The following is a 21,312-nucleotide window of genomic DNA, read 5'->3' on the forward strand; positions in this document are numbered from 1 at the left end:
CCACAAGAAAGGAATCTCTGAAAGCTAATATGGCTTCAGACATGTTTCACGATTAAAGGTTGCTCATCGGACTCAAGAACTAAATTATATTCAAGACAAGGATCATCAGCATCATCAAGAATAGCTATGGAAGATATGGCAAAGAAACCTACATGGTTCAAAGAATTTTTGGCTGAAATATTCTCTGCAGCATGTGAGGTCCATGATCCTACAAGGAAGAATGAGAAGAACATATATTGCTTGTTATGCTAATATGGTCAAAGTTGCTGCTATGACTGGAGAACTAAATTATATTTAAGGGGAGGATCCACATGTTTAATGAGATCTTTCTCATATATGAATGTGAAACAAAATTTATTTGGCAAGTTTTTATTCTTAATGTCATTTTAAGCAAAGAAATTGCTTCTTGATTATAATACATAATATAATTTGTAATTTTTTTATATTATCATCATATATGAGCAGTTCTTACATATTACTTACTATCATAATAAAGTTATAAATTGTTTGGATTGTAATTATTTTTTATATCTTAAATGCGTCTTTCTCTAAAAAAGTAATAGATTGCCGGTATGCCATTTTCATAAATTGAATAGAGAATCAATAAGTGAAGTAATTTACATGGTAAGATAATCAAGACATAGTCAAACAAATATGCATAATCTCATCTCAATTTGTAAATATATATATTTAGAGGTAATAAAAATTATTGTAATTTTTTTAAAAAAAGTTCATAAAATAAACTTCTATGATTTAAAGTAGAGTTTTTGAAAAATTATTCAAAATATGGGGCACATAGAGTTGTGTATCAAATTATTTAAAATAAACAAGAAATTTACCAAAATTTACATTTTATTAAATAATAAAATCTCACAATCTTTTAATACTAGTACATAGATTTTAATGATATCTTTTATAATTTTAAAAGAATATCAAAACTATATTATGATTATTTTACAATCCTAATTGTTTGTATTATAAAATATTCTTTTAGATCTTTATCTAACACCATTTAATTTTAAGGTATTTTAAAAAATATAAATTAAATGTAATTAAAAAAATTCAAATAAATTCCTTAAAATGTTAATTAAACACAATCCTGAATCACATTTATTATGACAATTTTAATTATAACACTACAAGAATAATGTCAATAGACATCACACATTAGACATGGGTTAACTTTGCCACTGATGTTAAAACAAGTATTGACATCACCCCGTATTTTTGTGACGTCTTTGTTCTTTGTAGACATCGGTTATAATTAAACCGATGTCTAAAATTCACCGAAAAAAATAATTTCACGTCCACCTTTTCTTTCCCTCCTTAGTCAAATTTTCATTTAGTTTTAATTCTAAATTCCCCCCCAAAATCCCAAAATTCTCCCCCCTTAACCAAATTTTGGTTCCCCCAAATCAATCTTCAACACAAAATCAAAACAAAAACTAAAAACTAAAAAATCAAAACTAAAAACTAAAAAACAGAAATCTATTCTCTCTCTCTCGAACCCCCCCTCTCTCTCTCACCTCTCTCTCGATCGAGCCACTCTCCCCTCACAATCTCTCTGAACTCCGGCCATCATCTCACCATCACAATCTCTCGAACCTCTCTCTCTCGAACTTGTCTCTGGAACTCCTCTCTCTCTCTAAACCTCTCTCCGCTCTCAATCTCTCCGTTAAGCCTCTTTCAGTTAACCTCTCTACTTCGGTAAGTGTTGTATCTACTTGAATCGAACTGGTCTTCTCTGCATGAAGACAAGTTTTAAAAGTTGAGGATTTTTGAATTCAAAACCCTAATTTGGTAAATTGGGGTTTTTTCTAATTCGAAACCCTTATTTTTTTTATTAATTTAGTGTCTAAACTTGTTGCCAATACTTTTCTTCTTGTTGTATACAGGACCTAATCTGAGAAAAAGATTTAAAGCTTTAGGTAATTTGGGTGTTTTTAGTTGTTCATTTGTATTTTTGTTTGTTTTTGTTTTTTTTTGTAAATTATGTAAAGTTAACGATCCTTACATCTCTACTAATTAGATGGTCTTTTTTAACTTTAATCCTCATTTTTTTGCTTTAGTTGTGATTTGTGATTTGATTTAGTGTTGCTTATCTAATTTTGCTCTTTATAAATGCTGATCTATTATTTTATTACAGATATGATTTGGTTTAAATGTTTTGATTTGGTGCTTGGTGCTTGTTATAGATTTATCTCCTTTATTTTATAGACAAGTTATCGAAATTAAGTTGTTTATATGCGCGCTCTGCCCGGGTACGAGAGGCTCATGACAGTGTTACTATAGAGTTATTGTAAGTTGTCACATGGCTTTATCTTCTTGTTCTTGCCATTACTATTTTTAATTGCTTGCACTTCTAAAGATGAATTACATAATACCGTATGAGTGTAATCTTACGTCGAGCGTTTATCTTTAATGATACAGGACATTACTTGAGTGCTTCAGCACAAATGTGGAGCAACACTCACAATGACACTCTTAAAGAGAAGATGTCGTAAAATCACCCGTTTTCCGTAGAAGTATAGTACAATTGTTAAGCTTCAGTCTTATTTTGTTGATTTCCTTATAGATAATGGCAGGACTCTTGGATCAGTATTTATTTTGTAAAAATACTCGAGCTTTATAAATGGTAACATGGATGGCTCAATATTTCTATAATCGTGATATTGAAGTACAGTATTGAACAACATTTTTGATCATTGAACGAAGAAACAGGCGACATGAATGATGTTCTTTACAACCTGTATAGCGTAACTATATGTAAACTCTAATTCTGTTCATACATACCTCTAATTGACTTGTCGAAGTTTGGACAAACCTTGTTCTATAGTCCAGTCCTGTTTCCTGATAAATCTTTTTAGGTGCATTAGCTTCTGTTAAATTGTAGAAGTTTCGATGAATGTGCTAAATGTATTAGTGAATCTTTTCATGCACTAATATGAATCAAGCCAAGTAGCACACTAGTAAAATTTCAAGCTATTTCTGTATTTTTCTACGTTCGTTCTTCCTCCTTTAAATTTAACAGAGTAATTTCCTAGACATCAAGTTTGTCAAATACACCTTAACATATGCTTCAACATTGCTTTTTTCCTTGCTCTTTGCAGGGTGATCCAAAACATTTGCTGTTGGCTCATCTATTTGACAAACCCTGCTTTTTAGGACTCCTGGAAGTACAGGTAATTAAATATATAAGTAAATGAGATGGTCATGAGATTTATAATATACTATACTTTGTATTTTGAGTGTTTACTCTGCTTTAATAAATACACACTAAATACAGGTGCTTGATATCTCTGCATGATAAAAACAGTGTTTCGTGTTTTAAGTCTCTTTAACAATATTCTACCTTGCTACTCTGCAACTTTTTAAGCATGGGCTGAGGTGAAGTTATGTTGGGTGTAGTACAATATGGTATATTTAAATAAGTTGTCCACCAAGCTGGGCATGTACCTATCACATGATTTTGCATTGAATTTTTCACATCAATTAGCTGTCAATGTTCTTCTTTAAAATTTCTTTTACGTGTTCATCTTTATTCTAACAATATGTGGGCAAACTTATGTAATGTTCTTCTAATCTTCTTAAGTTTCTTTTACATGGTCATCTTTATTCTTCACAATCTGCTCATCATATCCAAGAATGGCGTTTTATAGTTGTTTAGCATCAGAAAAGAACTAAATATTGTATTCAATTGTTCTCATTTCATTACTTTGTTTTGCTATAAATATCTCTTGGATCTTTGCAGCTAAAATGATCCCCATTTTCATGGTGTTTGCCGGTGGACCTTTGGGGTCTAGAAAGCAGTGGTACGTTTAACCGTGGTTTTCCTTTGTAACATCTGCATAACTTATATTACATTGAGGTCAATGTAAAACATAAACATTTCATTTGAAGTTTATTTCATTATTTTGTCAACTCTAGCAAGCACGTATATGTACTGTAGAACTGAGCTTTTTCAAGGTGCATGTTTAGCCCACAATTCCCCTAGGCCCTAACCTTTCATTGTTGTTATTATGGTGTAGGTTTTCATGGATCCATGTGGACGACCTAGTAAGCCTGATATATGAAGCTTTAGTTAATCCAAATTATAGAGGTAAACATCTATGCTCCACTCATATATACTGTATTTATATAGTAGCATATGTATATCTGATTACAAAGGCAGTAACTTCTAGAAAATCACCAGTGTGCACCGAACTTTAAGTTTTATATAATAATAAAGCCAATGGCCAGAAGCTTTTTGCTTGTGAACTCCATTACGTGCAAGCGCAGAAGCACCGAGAGGCTAGAGCACAATTATTAGATTAATAAATTCTCTTGAAATTTTCTTTTATTCTTTATCCAGGAAAGTTATACTTGTGTTCCACCACACATTTCGTAAGTGGTATATATGTACTAATTATATGTGCATTTGCCATGCACCCATCTAATAATCAACATCTCCACGTCAATCTCTTTCTTATATAATAATTGTTATGCTGTATGAGGGAAGAGTCTGAGGGAAAGCTCAAGGGAATTTTGGGAATAATTGTATATAATAATTTTTATTTCTGGTCGAATTTAAATTTTTCAGGTCAAGCATCTTTGATGCCAAAGCAGGAATTGCTCAAAATGATAACTTTGTCAAGCTTGTTTCATGGTATGACAATGAATGGGGATACAGGTAAACAGTTGTTCTCATCTAATTGTGATTTGTGGTTCAGTTGTTTCTCTTATGAGCAAAGTTGACTGTTAAATTCTTTTACATATGTCTTTTTGGGTGGTTAATGCAGCACCCGTGTGGCTGATTTGATCGTGCACATGGCATATTTCTAGTAAGTAAGGGATCGTACTTGCTTGCTTGGGATAAAGCCGCTTGCTCATCTTATCCTTTGCAGTTGTTGAGATATCTAAATAATGGGAACTTATATGGGCCTTTGCTGTCTTCTGTAGAGAGTATTTGCGTCTCATATTTTGAAGAGTGTTCAAAACAGGATAGTGAAAAAATTATCTTACAATTTTCATTAGACTGAATGTCTTTTCTGGAGAATGTAATAGTTTAGATTTTAGATCATATGTTTGACTATTTTTGTTGACGTTCTCAGACAACAATTACACAATTAGTGATGTAAAACTCTACACAATTTGGTTTATAAACTTCTTATACATCACTTTCAATTAAGAAAAGCTGATGTCAAAAAAGATAATGTACATCACTTTAAGGTAAAAAACTGATGTCAAAGAAATTCAGGTTCAAGTCTAAATGAAACATAAAAATCACTTTATTTAAGATAAAACTGATGTCAAGTAACATTATAAACATCACTTTTAACCAAATAAAATAGATGTCAAAAAACACAATGTACATCAGTTTCAGACAAACAACTGATGTTAAAGACTAACAAGTTCAAGTCTAAATGATACATAGACATCACTTCATTTTAGAAAATACTGATGTCTATACGCTAAATTAGACATCACCTTTCATTAAAGAAACAGATGTTTAATATGTCATTTTACATCACCTCTGTCAAAATTATCGATGTTTTTGTGACAAAAAACATAGCTCAATATATGTTTAATATGTTTTAATAGGTGTAATTTAGTTATTAAACAATTTTGTTATATCATTTTTTATAAAAAATCATCACATAGACATCAGTGTTTATCACTAAAATCGATATTTTTGTGACAAAAAACATAGCTCATGATATGTTTAACATGTTATGGATGATGAGTGGCGAGTTCGAGTGAAGATGGTGGAGCAGGTTGCCAGGAAGGGATTGGATGAGGGACCATCCACTAGTGATGCTGATGCTGAGGCCCGGAGGCTGCATAAGATCATTCGCTGGATGTTGGTTGTGTTGAGAAAGATCCTAGATGATTAGACGTGACTGTTGGTTGAGCCCGTAGATTGTTGTTGTTATTTTCAGCGCCGGTAGGCTTTGGGATACTTGGTCAGATGCCGGGATCCCTTTTTCATTTATCTTGTTGTATTTCAGACCAGTGTAGTAGTAGTAGTAGTTGAAAGTTAGGGTTAGTTAGGGGGATGTTTTCCAGTTTTTCCTCTGTTTAACCCTGCTATTTATTATACCTTGTTTCAGAACCTTAAAATCCAGAATATTTCCTATGTAACCCTTGATTTAAATAAATCTATTATCTTGCTTTCCTTTGTGCACCTTGTTTATCTTATAAACTGTTCTCAATGCCATGTTTTAAATACAGCTATGTTTTCGTACAACCATGTCTAAAGATCGTAAAACCCTATTCCGTGCCATGATAAAACAACACTGATATGAGAATTATGTAGTAATAGGATTGCATGTGCAAATTGGGTAAAACTTAAAACCCACAAAAGAGATTTCAAAAAAAAAATTGTTGTTATATATATGCCATGCTATCGTATTGCTAAATAGTTGCTCAATCAGGTTTGTAAGAAATGGCCAACTCACCAGATCACCAAGAAGAAGAAATTCCCACCCAAGACCCAGAAATAAACCCAGAAACCACTTTGATGAGCAGACTTGCTCAGCTTTTGCAACAACCTGTGGCCCCAAAAGTTGGAAATTTCAAGCACTTTCAATCTGTTCATCCTCCAGAGTTCTTAGGTTTGCCAGATCCGATTAAAGCACAGTCGTGGTTGAGAGAGATGGAAAAAGCCTTTGAGCTAGCCGAAGTTAAGGACGATAAGAAAGCTCGGTACGCAAGTTATTATTTGAGGGATGAAGCAAGTTTCTGGTGGGAGTCTTCTAAGGCGTTGTTGGAAGGCAAAGACTTATCTTGGGAGAAGTTCACTGAGATGTTTCTTGAAAAATATTTGCCAAGTTATATGCAAGATCAGTTGGAGATGAAATTTTTGTATCTTAGACATGAGGAAATGTCGGTAGCAGAATATGAGGTGAAGTTTTCGGAATTGTCAATGTTCGTGCCAGAGTATGTGAATACTGAAGCAAAGAAGGCTAAGAGGTTCCAGCAGGGACTTAAGCCGTGGATTAGGAGTCAAATAGCGATGTTGGAGATCAAGAACTATGCTGCTTTGGTTTAGAAGGCAATGATAGTGGAAGGTGAGCAGGAAGCTGCTCGAAGGGAAAATGAAGAAAGAAATAGAAAGTTTGAAAGCTCTGAGCAAGAGCAAGGAAGTTCAAAGTTCAGAGGAAAGTTTGGGAAGAATGGTGGAGGTCAGAACAAAAAGTTCCAGAGGTTTAGACCCGGGAATGGAGCTCAGAAGAACCGTTTCCAGAAAGCTGGACAACCGGGAAAGGAAAGCAGACCCCAGATGCAAGAATGCAGGAACTGTGGAAAGAGACACCCGGGGAGGTGTAATAAGCTGGATATAACATGTTTTAAGTGCAACCAGAAGGGGCATTATTCTTCGGAATGTTCAAATGAAATAAGGAAGCCTGATTTGGCTTGTTTCAAGTGTGGCAAGGTAGGCCATATGGCTAGAAATTGCAAGGAGCCTGTGCAGAAGGCTAATGTTCTCAGAATTGCTGGACCGCCGTCTCTCCCAGCACCATCAGCTCAACCCAGAGCTAGGACCTTTAACATGTCAATGAAAGATGCGGTGCAAGATGTGGACGTGGTAGCAGGTATGCTTGTTATAAACTCAATAGAAGTAAAAGTTTTGATGGATTCTGGAGCAACCAGATCTTTTATTTCTGAAAGCATTCTTGATAAGTTAAATTGTGTCGCGTACCCTCTAGAGCCTAAGTTGATTATAGAGGTAACAAATCAAGAGAACGTTGTTGTTAATAAGATTTGTCCCGATTGTGATGTGTCTATAGAAGGTCGGCACTTTTCTGCTGACTTAATTCCTTTTAAGTTAGGAGAATTTGAGGTTATTCTAGGAATGGATTGGTTGTCAAATCATGAGGCGCAAATAGATTGTAAAAGTAAGAAAGTGAAGTTAAAAACCAAGGATGGTGAGGAAGTGATATTTAAAGGAAAAAGGCAAGATAAGAAGTTTCTAACGGTTATTGAGGCGAGAAGATTAATGCGTCAAGGATGCGAGGTTTATTTGGCTCATGTCGTGGACGTGGAGAAAGAATCTGTAAGGATCGATGATATTCCGGTAGTAAGAGATTTTCCGGACGTGTTTCCTGATGAATTTCCTGGACTACCTCCAGACAGAGAGATCGAGTTTACGATTGAATTGGCTCCTGGTACGGAACCAGTGTCGAAAGCTCCCTATCGCATGGCGCCGGTTGAAATGAAGGAATTGGCAGCTCAGTTGCAAGAGTTGTTGGACAAAGGAGTAATCTGACCGAGTGTATCCCCGTGGGGCGCACCAATGTTGTTTGTAAAGAAGAAGGATGAAAGTATGCGATTGTGTATCGATTACCGTGAGCTGAATAAGTTGACGATCAAGAATAAGTACCCTCTACCGCGGATTGAGGACTTGTTTGACCAATTAAAAGGAGCTTCGTGTTTCTCAAAGATTGATTTAAGATCTGGGTATCATCAATTAAAGATCAAAGCGTTAGATATACCCAAGACAGCGTTCCGAACAAGATACGGACATTATGAGTTTTTGGTGATGACATTTGGCTTGACGAATGCGCCAGCCGCATTTATGGATCTTATGAACAGAGTGTTCAAGCAGTATTTGGACAAGTTCGTGATTGTGTTTATTGACGATATACTTATTTATTCCAAAACGGAGGAAGACCATAAGGAGCATTTGAGGATTTCCTTGGAAATTCTGTGAAAAGAGAAGCTGTATGCAAAGTTTTCAAAGTATGAATTTTGGCTAAAGGAAGTGCAATTTCTTGGTCATGTAGTTAATAAAGAAGGAATTAAAGTGGATCCAGCCAAGATAGAAGTTGTAATGAATTGGGAAAGACCCAAGACTCCGACGGAAGTTATAAGTTTTCTGGGATTAGCCGGATACTATAGAAGATTTGTGCAAGATTTCTAAAAGATTGCCGTTCCATTAACAAAATTGACGAGGAAGAATGAGAAGTTCGTTTGGACAGAAAAGTATGAGGAAAGTTTCCAAGAGTTAAAGAAGAGGTTGGTAACCGCCCCTGTGTTGGTATTACCAGATGGTAAAGGTGAATTTGTGATATTCAGTGATGCTTCATATAAAGGACTTGGATGCGTGTTAATGCAACACGGGAAGGTAATACCATACACGTCAAGGCAACTCAAGCCGCATGAGTAAAAGTATCCAACGCACGATTTGGAATTGGCAGCAATTGTATTTGCCCTTAAGATTTGGAGGCATTATTTGTACGGGGAAAAGTGCGAGATTTATACGGACCATAAGAGCTTAAAGTATATCTTTACTCAGAAAGAATTGAATATGCGACAAAGAAGGTGGTTGGAATTGATCAAAGATTATGATTGTGCGATAAACTATCATCCTGGAAAGGCAAATGTGGTAGCTGATGCTTTAAGTCGAAAGGAAAAGTTGAATATGTTAACGTCATCAGAAGAATTAATCAAGGACTTTGAAAAGATGGAAATAGTGGTGCAGACTCCAGAATGTGGAGGTGAAGCCATTTATGCAATACGGTTTCAACCTGAAATTTTGGAAAAGATTAGATGCTGTCAAGAGCAAGTGATGAATCGTGAAAGGAATAAGTTGACGGGAGAAGAAATTAAGGCTCAAAAGGATGGAAAAGGGATATACCGTGTTAACTCACGTATTTGGATACCTGATGTTGTGGAACTAAAGCACGAGATTTTGCAAGAAGCGCATAACTCGAGATTTTCAATTCACCCTAGGAGTACGAAGATGTACCAGGATTTGAAAGAAAATTTTTGGTGGCCAAACATGAAAAAGGAAATTGTGGAATGGATAAGCAAATGTTACACGTGCCAAAGAGTTAAAGCGGAACATCAAAGGCCAAGTGGATTGCTTCAGCCACTGGACATACCTGAATGGAAATGGGAACATATCGCGATGGATTTCATGGTAGGATTACCTAAAACCAAGTCTAATCATGATGCGATTTGGGTGGTAATTGATCGATTGACAAAGTCAGCACATTTCTTTCCGATAAACGAAAGGTTTTCATTAGAGAAGCTGGTCAAATTATATCTGGATGAAATCGTGATGCGTCACGGAGTTCCTGTATCTATCGTGTCTGATAGAGTTCCAAGGTTTAATTCGAGATTTTGGCGACAATTCCATGATCATTTGGGAACGAAATTAAAAATGAGTAAAACATATCATCCGCAGACAGACGGACAAAGTGAAAGGACAATTCAGACAATTGAGGATATGTTGCGAACCTGCGCAATATATTTCAAAGGAAATTGGGACGATCATTTGCCCTTAGTTGAGTTTTCCTACAACAACAGTTATCACGCAAGTATTGGCATGCCGCCTTATGAAGCGTTGTATGGAAGAAAGTGTAGATCCCCTACTTATTGGGACGAAGTTGGTGAGCGCAAGTTAATTGGCCCCGAGCTAGTACAGCAAACGAAGGAAAAAGTTGAAATGATACGAAAGAGATTAATTACAGCTCAAGACCGACAGGCAAAGTACGTGAATCAAGAGCGGAAAGATGTGCAATTCGAAACTGGAGACAAGGTCTTGTTGAAGATATCTCCTTGGAAAGGTTTAACTCGATTTGGAAAGAAAGGAAAGCTAAGTCCAAGGTACATTGGACCATTTGAAGTATTGCGACAAGTTGGAAAAGTGGCGTATGAATTGGCGCTGCCACCGCAAATGCAACATCTGCACAATGTATTTCATGTATCTCTCCTGAAAAAGTATAATGCCGACGCGAGCCATGTGATCGAGTTGGAACCAGTAGAAATCCAACCAGATTTGTCCTATATAGAACAACCAGTGCGAATTTTGGATCGAAAAGAAAGGACGCTTAGAAATAAAGTTGTACCTCTAGTTAGAGTGTTGTGGAGAAATCCACTAGTCGAGGAATCGACTTGGGAATTAGAAAGCGAAATGAAAGAAAAGCCATCTATTTGCTTAGATTAGATTCTGGGGACATAATCCTTTTAAGGAGGGTAGATTGTAACGACCGAGAATTTTGCGTCGTAATTAAGAAAGTAAAGTATGTGTTATGTGATGAGATTATGTGATTAAGCGGTGATTATTTGTCTTATCTGTATACTAGAGTTAAGGAGCGTGGATAAAAACATTCCAATTTAAAGAGTCAGCTTAGAAGTCGAGCTGTGGTGTCGGGCCGTCAGGTAGAACGGAACCCGTCCTAATATGGAATTAATTAATATAAAATGTGAATTATATGTGAAGTGAATGAATAAAGTATTTCGTCTTAAGAGACATGTTGATTGACAAATATAATGAGAAGCGTAATCGAAACGCTGAGCGTCGGGCCGTCAGGCTGAACGTGACCCGGTACGCGTAAAAGATGATAAAGATTAAAGAGGGATATATTCTATGATCAGACCTGAGTCGTTTCATGATCGTATATGTGTGATTGCTAGCCTGTGTGCATGACTGTGTGCTCTGTGACATTTTTATGGATTTAAAGGAATTATTTAATTTAAATAAGGGTTTATTTAACCTTCGTGCATTTTTAAAATCATCCGAGTAAGATAAAAATATGGGATTTGTTCTGTTATCCTTGTAAAGACCTTAGAGACTTTATAAAAATGATAAGTGAATTTGATTGTTGATCTTTGCAATTTTAAATTGATTTTATGTGGAAAATGTATTTATTAAAGCAAGTTTGCGAAATTCATATAAAATTTACCGTTCGTTCAAATTCTTATTATGAGTAATGGATAAAAAGCTAATTTCGAGACCTACGTGTTAAAATTGTCATTTTCAATAATTCTCGACTTCCCGAGAGAGATATATTTTATATTTGAATTTTGTTGCATTTAAGTAAAAAGAGAAAGTATGTGTGAGTCAAAAAGGAATTATTAAATTACCATCTTGCCGTTGCTTTGGTGGAGTATAAATCAACCTCTTCCTCCCCATTTTCTTCTTTCTTTCCCGAGCACTCATTCTCTCTTCTCTCTTTTTCTTTCTTTCTCCCGAACACACTCTCTCTCTCACTCCCTCTCGGCTCTCTCATCTCTCACCTCTCTCACTCGCATGCAACCATTAAAACACACTCAAACACCGAGATATTGCTTCCATTAGTTGTTATTCTTGGTATATACTTCAATTCCTACTTGCATGTAAGTGATTATAAAGGTTTTGTTGAAGTGATCACTATGGTTGTGTTTAAGAAAAACAATTTCTTGAAGCATAACTATAAGAGTGATTTTAAGAGGTTTTGGAGGTCATAAACTCGAGAAGAGATCCGTCATGGACTCTCTCAAGTTCGACCACCACTGGCCATGATCCAAAGGAGAGCCGGTGGGTTTTCCATGATGTGATTGTTGGATTTTAATGTTGCATGTTATGGTTTCTTGAAAGCTTGAAAAAGGGTTTTGTTTCTTTTGTTGAAAATTGAGTATGTGATTGGTAAAATGATTTCCTTGATTGTAAAATGAATGTGTGCATATGATTGTTGCTTAGAAAATCAAAATTTATGATTTGCATGTGAGTTTTTGCTTCGGCTTTATGCTAATAAAAAGGGAAATTGAATTTTGTGACTTGATCTTGGTATGAACTAAGCTTAATTAGTAGGAAATAGAGTTGCATGTTGATTTAAAAGAGGAGTTAGTGATGCATGTCAATGTTTGGTTCTTGGATTGTGAATTTTGAATGTTTGCCGAATGGAAAATGGGTTTAAAAGAGATTGATTTGTGATTAAGTGAATGCATGCATTGAATAATTTGATTAAGGTTGAGTCATTAGGTGATGTTTGGCTTTGTGCTTCAGAAATCTTGATGAAAATGAGTTAAATGACTAAGTTAAGGCTTAAAACAAGTTGAAAATGTGATATAGGACTTTGCATGTCAAGATTGATCTTTGTATGTGTGTTTTCTTGATATACCCGAATGGATTGAATCTTTAAAGTGGTTTGTTGTGAGTAGACTTGATTAAAGTAATGATGGATGGTGATTAAATTAATAAGGAATGAATTATTGTTGCATGCTAAGTTTAGGTTCGAATTTTTGACTTAATAAGAAAGGAAATTGAATTTGGTGAGATAATCTTGGTAAACACTAAGTTTGTATGATTTAAAAGCAATTGCATGATAGTTTTAAAGGAGATCAATGAGTGCATGCTAGTAATTAGTCTTTGAGTTGAAAATTATGTTCTTGCCGAATGAAAACAAGATAAAAAGGGGATAACTTGGTGATTAAGTGTATGCATGTTGATTTGATGGATTGATTAAGTTGAAATCACTAAGTAGTGCATGGTTTGGTGACTTAATGAATGGAATGATTTAATAGGGGATTAAACCAAGAAAGAAATGTGGTATATAACCTTGCATGTCAAAAATCTATTTTTGCATATTTGATTCTTGATTGTGATAAGTGTTAAGGCCGAATAGGCCATAAGAAATAAAGGTCAAAACTTGATTTTGGTAATTGAAAGAATGATTGAGTGTTATATGTGAAAATCTTTGATTTTGCTTGATTGGATTGTTGTTTTGGTTCGAATTAAGGAATAAAAGAAAAGGGAATTAAGTCGATTGATATAAGTGATAGTATGCACGTAAATGTTTGGTTGTAAATGGGTCTAGTACTCGTAAAAGAGTCGTGTTAGTGTGATTTGAGAAATAGCCTAGGTCAAGCGAGTACGCTTTGATTGCTAGGAAGATAAGGATATAAAAACTACGAGAAAGGATTGTGCTATGTGCTATGTGCTGTGTGTTTATTTGTATAAGCTATATTCGTATGCTCGAGTCAAAGATATAACCGAGTTATTGTATAGAGAGATCGTTCCGGGAATGAGAGTTGGGAATCTAATTAAGATTTTTGGTTTTTATTGTAGATTCGGAGCGTGAGGGCATTCGGGCTAGGAAAGGGAAAAGTATACTAGGTGGCAGTAGTTCAACCCTCAGGAAAGCAATTTCAGGCAAGTAACTCTGATTACTTGTGTAAATGATTATAAAGGAAATGTTGTTCATACCATGTAGAGTATTGAACTGTTAAAGTATAAAACCCTTGCTTTATGAAATCCTGATATTGATTTGAAGTACTCTTGTTCTTGATAACCTGTTATTGATAATCCTATTAATTTCACCCTTTGATAATCTGCCTTTCTATTCCAGTTTCCTATAATGCCATGAATCATATTGAACCTTTAATTATCTTGGATAACTCTGTTAATGATACCCTGTTTCTCTTGATCGCCCTAATGATCCCTAAGTTATTACTGATCCTTCAAATTTAGTACCTTATTATCCTTGATACAGAAGTCTTGAGAATTGTTCCTTGCGTATCTTTGATTCACTCCCTGAACTTTGTTTCTTTAAAATCTGAATTAAGAATGAGTTTCGACTTGAAAGAGTCCGAATGATTTCAAATGCTTGGTAATGATAAAATGGATTTTAGAAAACCTATTTGTTTTTCCAACTCAAGGTTTTCCGAATGAATTCCTGATGGATTGAATTGAGACGTAAGAGGCTAGTGGTACTAGTCAAGTCATGGTAAGAGGCTAGTGGGACTAGTCCAATTTAAGGCTGAAATTATGCCGAATGGTACCTTAAAGACCGGAATGGAGGTCGATACGGGCTGATCACCCATATATAATGAAATGGAAAGATAAGTGATCCAATCAAGGGTTCTAAATGATTATTTAAAAAGGGAACTGAAACTTTTATTCAGTAAATTGATTTTTGGAAATGAAAATGGTTTATACTGTTTTGAAAAGAGTTGATTATGTTATTGTGGAGCTTAAAGCTCAGAACCCTGATTCCTGAAATTGTTGATCATATGAATGATTCTATATCTTGAAATACTGTTGCTTTCCACTATCTAAAGATCTATTTTAATCCTATAATGAATTGTGATGAATGTCAGCTTTCGTCCTGTTTCGAGCTTTGTTTCTTGAAAGCCCAACTATTCTTCGGATACCTTTTCCTTATCCCAAAGAAAAAAAAATATATGGAAATCTGCCACCTAGATTAGCTAAAGTAGAATGCCCTAGTTTGTTCAAAGTATATTGAGATTTGATATTGTAGAACTGCTATTTAGTTACTTGCTGAGTTTTATACTCATTTGTTTTGTCTTAATCTAACCATGACAGTTAAGCAAGAAGATGGCCACGCTTAGGCGCACTGTTCGTAAGAGGGTACCTGGTGGTCCCTACCATGTTGAGGGCTTCCAGTTGCCAGAGCAGGTAGTACAGGTTATGAGTGAGCTCGCGCCTAGAAAGAGGTGTTTAAAGATACAATGGGTTATCTGTCGGTTCCCAGCCGGAATCGATATTGATTATTTAATAATATTTTGGGTTTGTAAGTTATATTCTGTGATTGGTAGTTATAATCTTGTCTCATACTTTATCCTGCTGATCCTGTTAGTAGTTAATCGGGATTTATGCATATTTAATTATTAGAATAGAGGTGTGTGAGTCCTCATTTCCTAACCCCGAGATTGAGGGCGTCACAAGTTGGTATCAGAGCTACAGGATCTAGTCCCTGAGACAAGTTAGGTTTTAAAAAGGGGTATTTTGGGAATATATCTATATTGCGAGAGAGTTCGACTCATGTAGAGTTGAGTTAGACTATTAGGTATAGTCTAAGGAAAACGTTGATTGGTAAAGCAGAAACTAGAGTTAGGGTGTGAGTTAGCTGGAAGCTTTATTTGACCCTAACATTGTTTCTTGGTTGCTGTTTTATGTTTTCTCTCAGGATCCTAGTAGTGGTAGTGATTCAGACTCAGAGATTAGCTTGACTGGTACCCTTGTGGACCCTATTCCACCCTCTCCAGAGGAGCCTGTATATGTTAGTTCAGACCCAGAGGAGGACCCTTCTGAGAGTAGTGAGATCCCTATGCAGATTTCACCCTTGAGGCCTGATTCAGAGACCCCTGCCCCTGAGCCAGAGTCAGAGATGCCTAAGACTGTTCGTGTCAGTATTGGTGGTAAATTAGCCCAGGACCGAGACTTTGTATACTCCCGCATTCCTGAGTTAGGAGTTTTGGTGGATAGACTAGCCAGAGAGTCTAGGCAGAGTGCTTCTGTTATGGATGATGAGTGGCGAGTTCGAGTGAAGATGGTGGAGCAGGTTGCCAGGAAGGGATTGGATGAGGGACCATCCACTAGTGATGCTGATGTTGAGGCCCGGAGGCTGCATAAGATCATTCGCTGGATGTTGGTTGTGTTGAGAGAGATCCTAGATGATTAGACGGGACTGTTGGTTGAGCCCGTATATTGTTGTTGTTGTTTTCAGCGCCGGTAGGCTTTGGGATACTTGGTCAGATGCCGGGATCCCTTTTCCATTTATCTTGTTGTATTTCAGACCAGTGTAGTAGTAGTAGTAGTTGAAAGTTAGGGGTAGTTAGGGGGATGTTTTCCAGTTTTTCCTCTGTTTAACCCTGCTATTTATTGTACCTTGTTTCAGAACCTTAAAATCCAGAATATTTCCTATGTAACCCTTGATTTAAATAAATCTATTATCTGCAGGATTGTGATGATGGTATATAAATAAAGTTTCACCTTGGTAATCCCATCCAAACCCTAGATTAGAATCATATATGAGCCATCCTAAACACCAAGTTGAGAAGTCTAGTTTTAATTAAGCTGTCAAGAAGAAGGGGAGATCGGATCAGAAGACGATCACATCATTTTTGGGCTAAAAGTATGTACCTAGTTTGTAAAATTGATTATATAAATCACTTGCAAGTTATAATTTTTAACAAAAACCACTGCACCCTCCTCAACAATCAAGGAAATTTTCGTAGCTGAAATTGCTCATGGTGAGTCAGAGGAAGAAAATGAGTTTTACACTCAGGAAGAACTTGAACAGTTGGAGGATAAATCTATGGCATACATGGCTGCAAAATTTAGTCATGTTAGATTCAGAAGAAAACCCATCTATAAATCTAGGGGTTCATCAGGGAGATTTTAGAAAGGATGCTACTCATCAAGGTCAAGCTCCAGAGGAGGATATACAAGTCAAGTTGGGTAGACAAGAGCAAAACAAGATGTTACAACTGCAATTGGTTAGGGCACTTTGCATCTGATTGCAGAAAGCCTAAGACAGTAAAAGGAAAAGATTCTTTTGAAAAGAAGGAAACTTATGAAGATCTGAAGAGACATAATGAGAAGCTGAAACAGAAGCTGAATGCTTATGTGGTTAAGGAAAAGGGAAGAGCGTAAATTACTGAAGGAAAAAGTCGGGATGATATTGATTCAGATGAAGAGGAAGAGTATGTAAATCTGGCTCTTATGGTAGACTTTGCAGAGGAATCACCACAATCATATCAGGTACCTGAACTTACCATTATAGATATATCTGTGTCTGAATACAAATCTACTGTGCATGACCTTACTTTAGAATTATGCAATGTTCATACAAGCATGCTTGCATCTAAACTTGAAAATAAAAGTTAGTTCTTAAAATTGAGAGTTTAACGTCAAAAAATGAAGAACTAGAATTTCTTGTAGTTGGCTTAGAAGACCTTAAACAAAAGAATGAATATCTAGAAAATAAGGTTAAGTGCAACGCATACATATAAGCCATTCTTAGAACCCAAATCGGTGATCTAGAAAAGAAGTTGCAAGCGTTTAAGAATGCAGCTTTGACTCAGAAGGAGATTATAGATAGTCAAAGATTTCAATCTAAGACTTCAATAGGACTTGACTATTCTAAGCTGAATAGTAAGAAACATAGTGGTGCATCTGAGATAAACATGTTTGTCCCAGAGAAGGTACCATATGTTATTAAGGATGTTGTATCTCATTGTTCACTGAGTCTGTTTCAGAACCTTTGGATGAAGTAAGTTTGCTAATCAATAAGGAATTGATTGCCGAAGATAAAGAGAAGGAGAAGGTAGAGGAATCCCCTAGGACTCCTAAGGCTCCAGCTAGTAAAGCCCAATCCATAGCTGATCTAGGTAATAAGGTGGATAAGAAAGAACATGACACACTTAAGAAACCAGACCCAATAGTTAACTCTAAGACTGGTGAGAGTGCTAAGGTTAAGGCTAAGAAGAACAGAAATAGCAAAGTAGGTGTAAATAAGAAATTTTATTTTGCATCTTCCTCATCAGCATCTAGAAAGTTATGCAATAATTGCAATTCTGCTGCACACCTTACACATGCATCATAAAAGCTAAAGTAAAATCTGTTGCAACTTCTAGTGTGTTAGGAGTTATCCCACATTGTTTGTGGGAGGGGCAGTTTGCTAGAATATTAGCAGCCAGACAACTCCAATTAGTATGAGGCCTTTTGGGAGGTGCCCAAAAATAAATTCGTGCGGGCTCGGCCCAAAGCGGACAATATCATACTAATGTGGAGTTAAGGCGTGCTCAGCGAGCCCAACAAGCGGTATCAGAGCTTCAGGTTTTAAACGGTCCATAACAATCTCAGATGGGCTCCAGAAGTGATCTAGGAAGAGGCAAATGGGCTTGCCCCGGAATAGGCTCAAGGAAAAGGCAGACGGGCCTTCCAGTATGGGCCTAAGGGGAGCAGATAGCCAGATGGACTTTCAGTATGGGTCGAGGGGGAGCCTGGTCACACTGAAGGAGGCAAAATCGACTGATGTCAGGCCCGATGTGTGAAGGGGGAGATTATTAGGAGTTGTCCCACATCGTTTGTGGGAGGGGCAGTTTGCTAGAATATTAGCAGCCAGATAACTCCAATTAGTATGAGGCCTTTTGGGAATGACCCAAAAACAAACCCGTGCGGGCTTGGCCCAAAGCGGACAATATCATACTAATGTTGAGTTAGGCCTATTCAGCAAGCCCAATGTTGGGCTCGCTGAGCAGGCCTAACTCCACATTAGTATGATATTATCCGCTTTGGGCCGAGCCCACACGGGTTTGTTTTTGGGGCACTCCCAAAAGGCCCCATACTAATTGGAGTTGTCTGGCTGCTTAAATTCTAGCAAACTGCCCCTCCCACAAACGATGTGGGACAACTCCTAACAATTCCCACAAATGATGTGGGACAACTCCTAACAATCTCCCCCATCACACATCTGGTTCGACACCTGTCGATTCTGCCTTCTTCAGTGTGACCAGGCTCCCCCTCGACCCATACTGAAAGTACATCTAGCTATCTGCTCTCCCTAGGCCCATACTGGAAGGCCCGTCTGCCTTTAGCTTGAGCCCATTATGGGGAAAGCTCATCTGCCTCTTCCTAGGTCACTCTGGAGCCCATCTGAGATTATTATATACAAATGTCACATGCCTTGTACTAACAGAGGATCTCATTGCCGCTGTGCGGATGACGGCAGAGTTGGCTGATGGTTTTGCCCATGGAAAGCAATCCCCGGGGGTCGATACTACCCACCATTGTTGTTTTGTTGCGGCATTTGTGTTTGAGATGCCTGTTGCTGTTGAGCTGCTGCTGGCCTTGCTAATCCCATTGTGAGCAGTGATGTTAAAGTTGGAGGCGGTGGTAGGCTGGTAGCACTATATCCGTAGGACATGAGGCTAACAGGTTGAACAAACTGATTAATAGGATATTTATTAATTGAGTTTTGGCTTACACCTTACCACGAGAAAGGAATCTCTGAAAGCTAATATGACTTCAGACGTGTTTCATGGTTAAAGGTTGCTCATGGGACTCAAGAACTAAATTATATTCAAGAAAAGGATCATCAGCATCATCAAGAATAGCTATGGAAGATATGGCAAAGAAACCTACATGGTTCAAAGAATTTTTGGCTGAAACATTCTTTGAAGCATGTGAGGTCCATGATCCTATAAGGAAGAATGAGAAGAATATATATTGCTCGTTCGAGAACTAAATTATATTTAAGGGGAGGATCCACATGTTTAATGAGATCTTTCTCATATATTAGTGTGAAACAAAATTTATTTGGCAAGTTTTTATTCTTAATGTCATTTTAAGCAAAGAAATTGCTTCTTGATTATAATACATAATATAATTTGTAATTTTTTTTATATTATCATCATATATGAGGAGTTCTTACATATTACTTACTATCATAATAAAGTTATAAATTGTTTGGATTGTAATTCTTTTTTATATCTTGAATGCGTCTTTCTCTAAAAAAGTAATAGATTGCTGGTATGCCATTTTCATAAATTGAAAAGAGAATCAATAAGTGAAGTAATTTACATGGTAAGATAATCAAGACATAGTCAAACAAATATCCATAATCTCATCTCAATTTGTAAATATATATATTTAGAGGTAATAAATTTTTTTATAATTTTTCTAAAAAAAGTTCATAAAATTTCTGCCAAGCTTCTATGATTTAAAGTAGAGTTTTTGAAAAATTATTCAAAATATGGGGCACATAGAGTTGTGTATCAAATTATTTAAAATAAACAAGAAATTTACCAAAATTTACATTTTATTAAATAATAAAATCTCACGATCTTTTAATACTAGTACATACATTTTAATGATATCTTTTATAATTTTAAAATAATATCAATACTATTTTAATGATTATTTAACAATCCTAATTGATTGTATTATAAAATATTCTTTTAGATCTTTATCTAACACCATTTAATTTTAAGGTATTTTGAAAAAGATAAATTAAATGTAATTTAAAAAATTCAAATAAATTCCTTAAAATGTTAATTAAACACAATCCCGAATCACATTTATTATGACAATTTTAATTATAAGAAAGTCAGTTGCACACATCACTAACGATTAAAATCATATTGTACCATTTTAATTTTGCGGCTATTTGAAATTTGTCCTCATTTATATTTTCTGAACCTATGTTAAATTGGCCCATCCTTTTACACACCTTACCCAACTTTTGTTAGTTTTGACAGTTTACGATAACAAAAACAAACTGGTGTGACATGATAATTCAGCATATTCATTTGAAAAAAAAATTAAATTATTAAGTAAACTAAAATTAAAAACCGATCGTAATATTAGTTAATGATGGCATGAAGTGCTTGCTATGTATAATTAAATCCCAAGTAGGATTGTCAATGGAGCGAAAATCCGAACCGACCTGATCCAATCCGCGTATATGAATCGACCCATTAAAATTTCGACCCAAGATATTATCCAATAAGAAAAATCCGACTATAAATGGAGATGATATGGATTTAGGCTGATCCAATTCGTTAATAAGGCGATCCGGTTTATATATTTATGTATATATATTATAATATTTTTTTTATAATTTCCAATTTAGAGTTCTTATCTTCAGTCAAGGTCCATTGTCTGTATTTCATTCGATCTAGGCTCTAGAGTCGAGTCGATTTCTATATTGTACTCTAATTTTTTTAACTTTTCAGAACCGGATATCACCCCAATCACAATTCACATAACAGTTTCACTTCGAATCATCAATTTTTTTCCATTGATAGAATCATATA

General features: G+C 35.9%; 1 protein-coding gene across 6 annotated transcripts; it reads left to right on the forward strand.

Moving 5' to 3' along the window:
• The first annotated feature begins 1,479 nt into the window (after positions 1-1,479).
• On the forward strand, positions 1,480-5,112 carry LOC141676521 (epimerase family protein SDR39U1 homolog, chloroplastic-like). 6 transcript variants are annotated; one of them, XM_074482183.1, is made up of 9 exons: positions 1,480-1,707; positions 1,896-1,928; positions 2,196-2,299; positions 2,431-2,525; positions 3,111-3,182; positions 3,752-3,812; positions 4,029-4,099; positions 4,580-4,669; positions 4,779-5,112. In XM_074482183.1, the coding sequence occupies exons 6-9, from the start codon at positions 3,757-3,759 to the stop codon at positions 4,796-4,798; spliced, it is 237 nt and encodes a 78-aa protein (XP_074338284.1). In that variant the 5' UTR covers positions 1,480-1,707; positions 1,896-1,928; positions 2,196-2,299; positions 2,431-2,525; positions 3,111-3,182; positions 3,752-3,756; the 3' UTR covers positions 4,799-5,112. The 6 variants fall into 6 exon arrangements, with proteins under 6 accessions (XP_074338284.1, XP_074338287.1, XP_074338283.1 ...); XM_074482186.1 differs by lacking the exon at positions 2,196-2,299; XM_074482182.1 differs by lacking the exons at positions 2,196-2,299; positions 2,431-2,525.
• Positions 5,113-21,312: the final 16,200 nt, after the last annotated feature.

This window comes from Apium graveolens, chromosome 8, assembly GCF_009905375.1.
Source record: "Apium graveolens cultivar Ventura chromosome 8, ASM990537v1, whole genome shotgun sequence".
NCBI classification, from domain to species: domain Eukaryota; kingdom Viridiplantae; phylum Streptophyta; class Magnoliopsida; order Apiales; family Apiaceae; genus Apium; species Apium graveolens.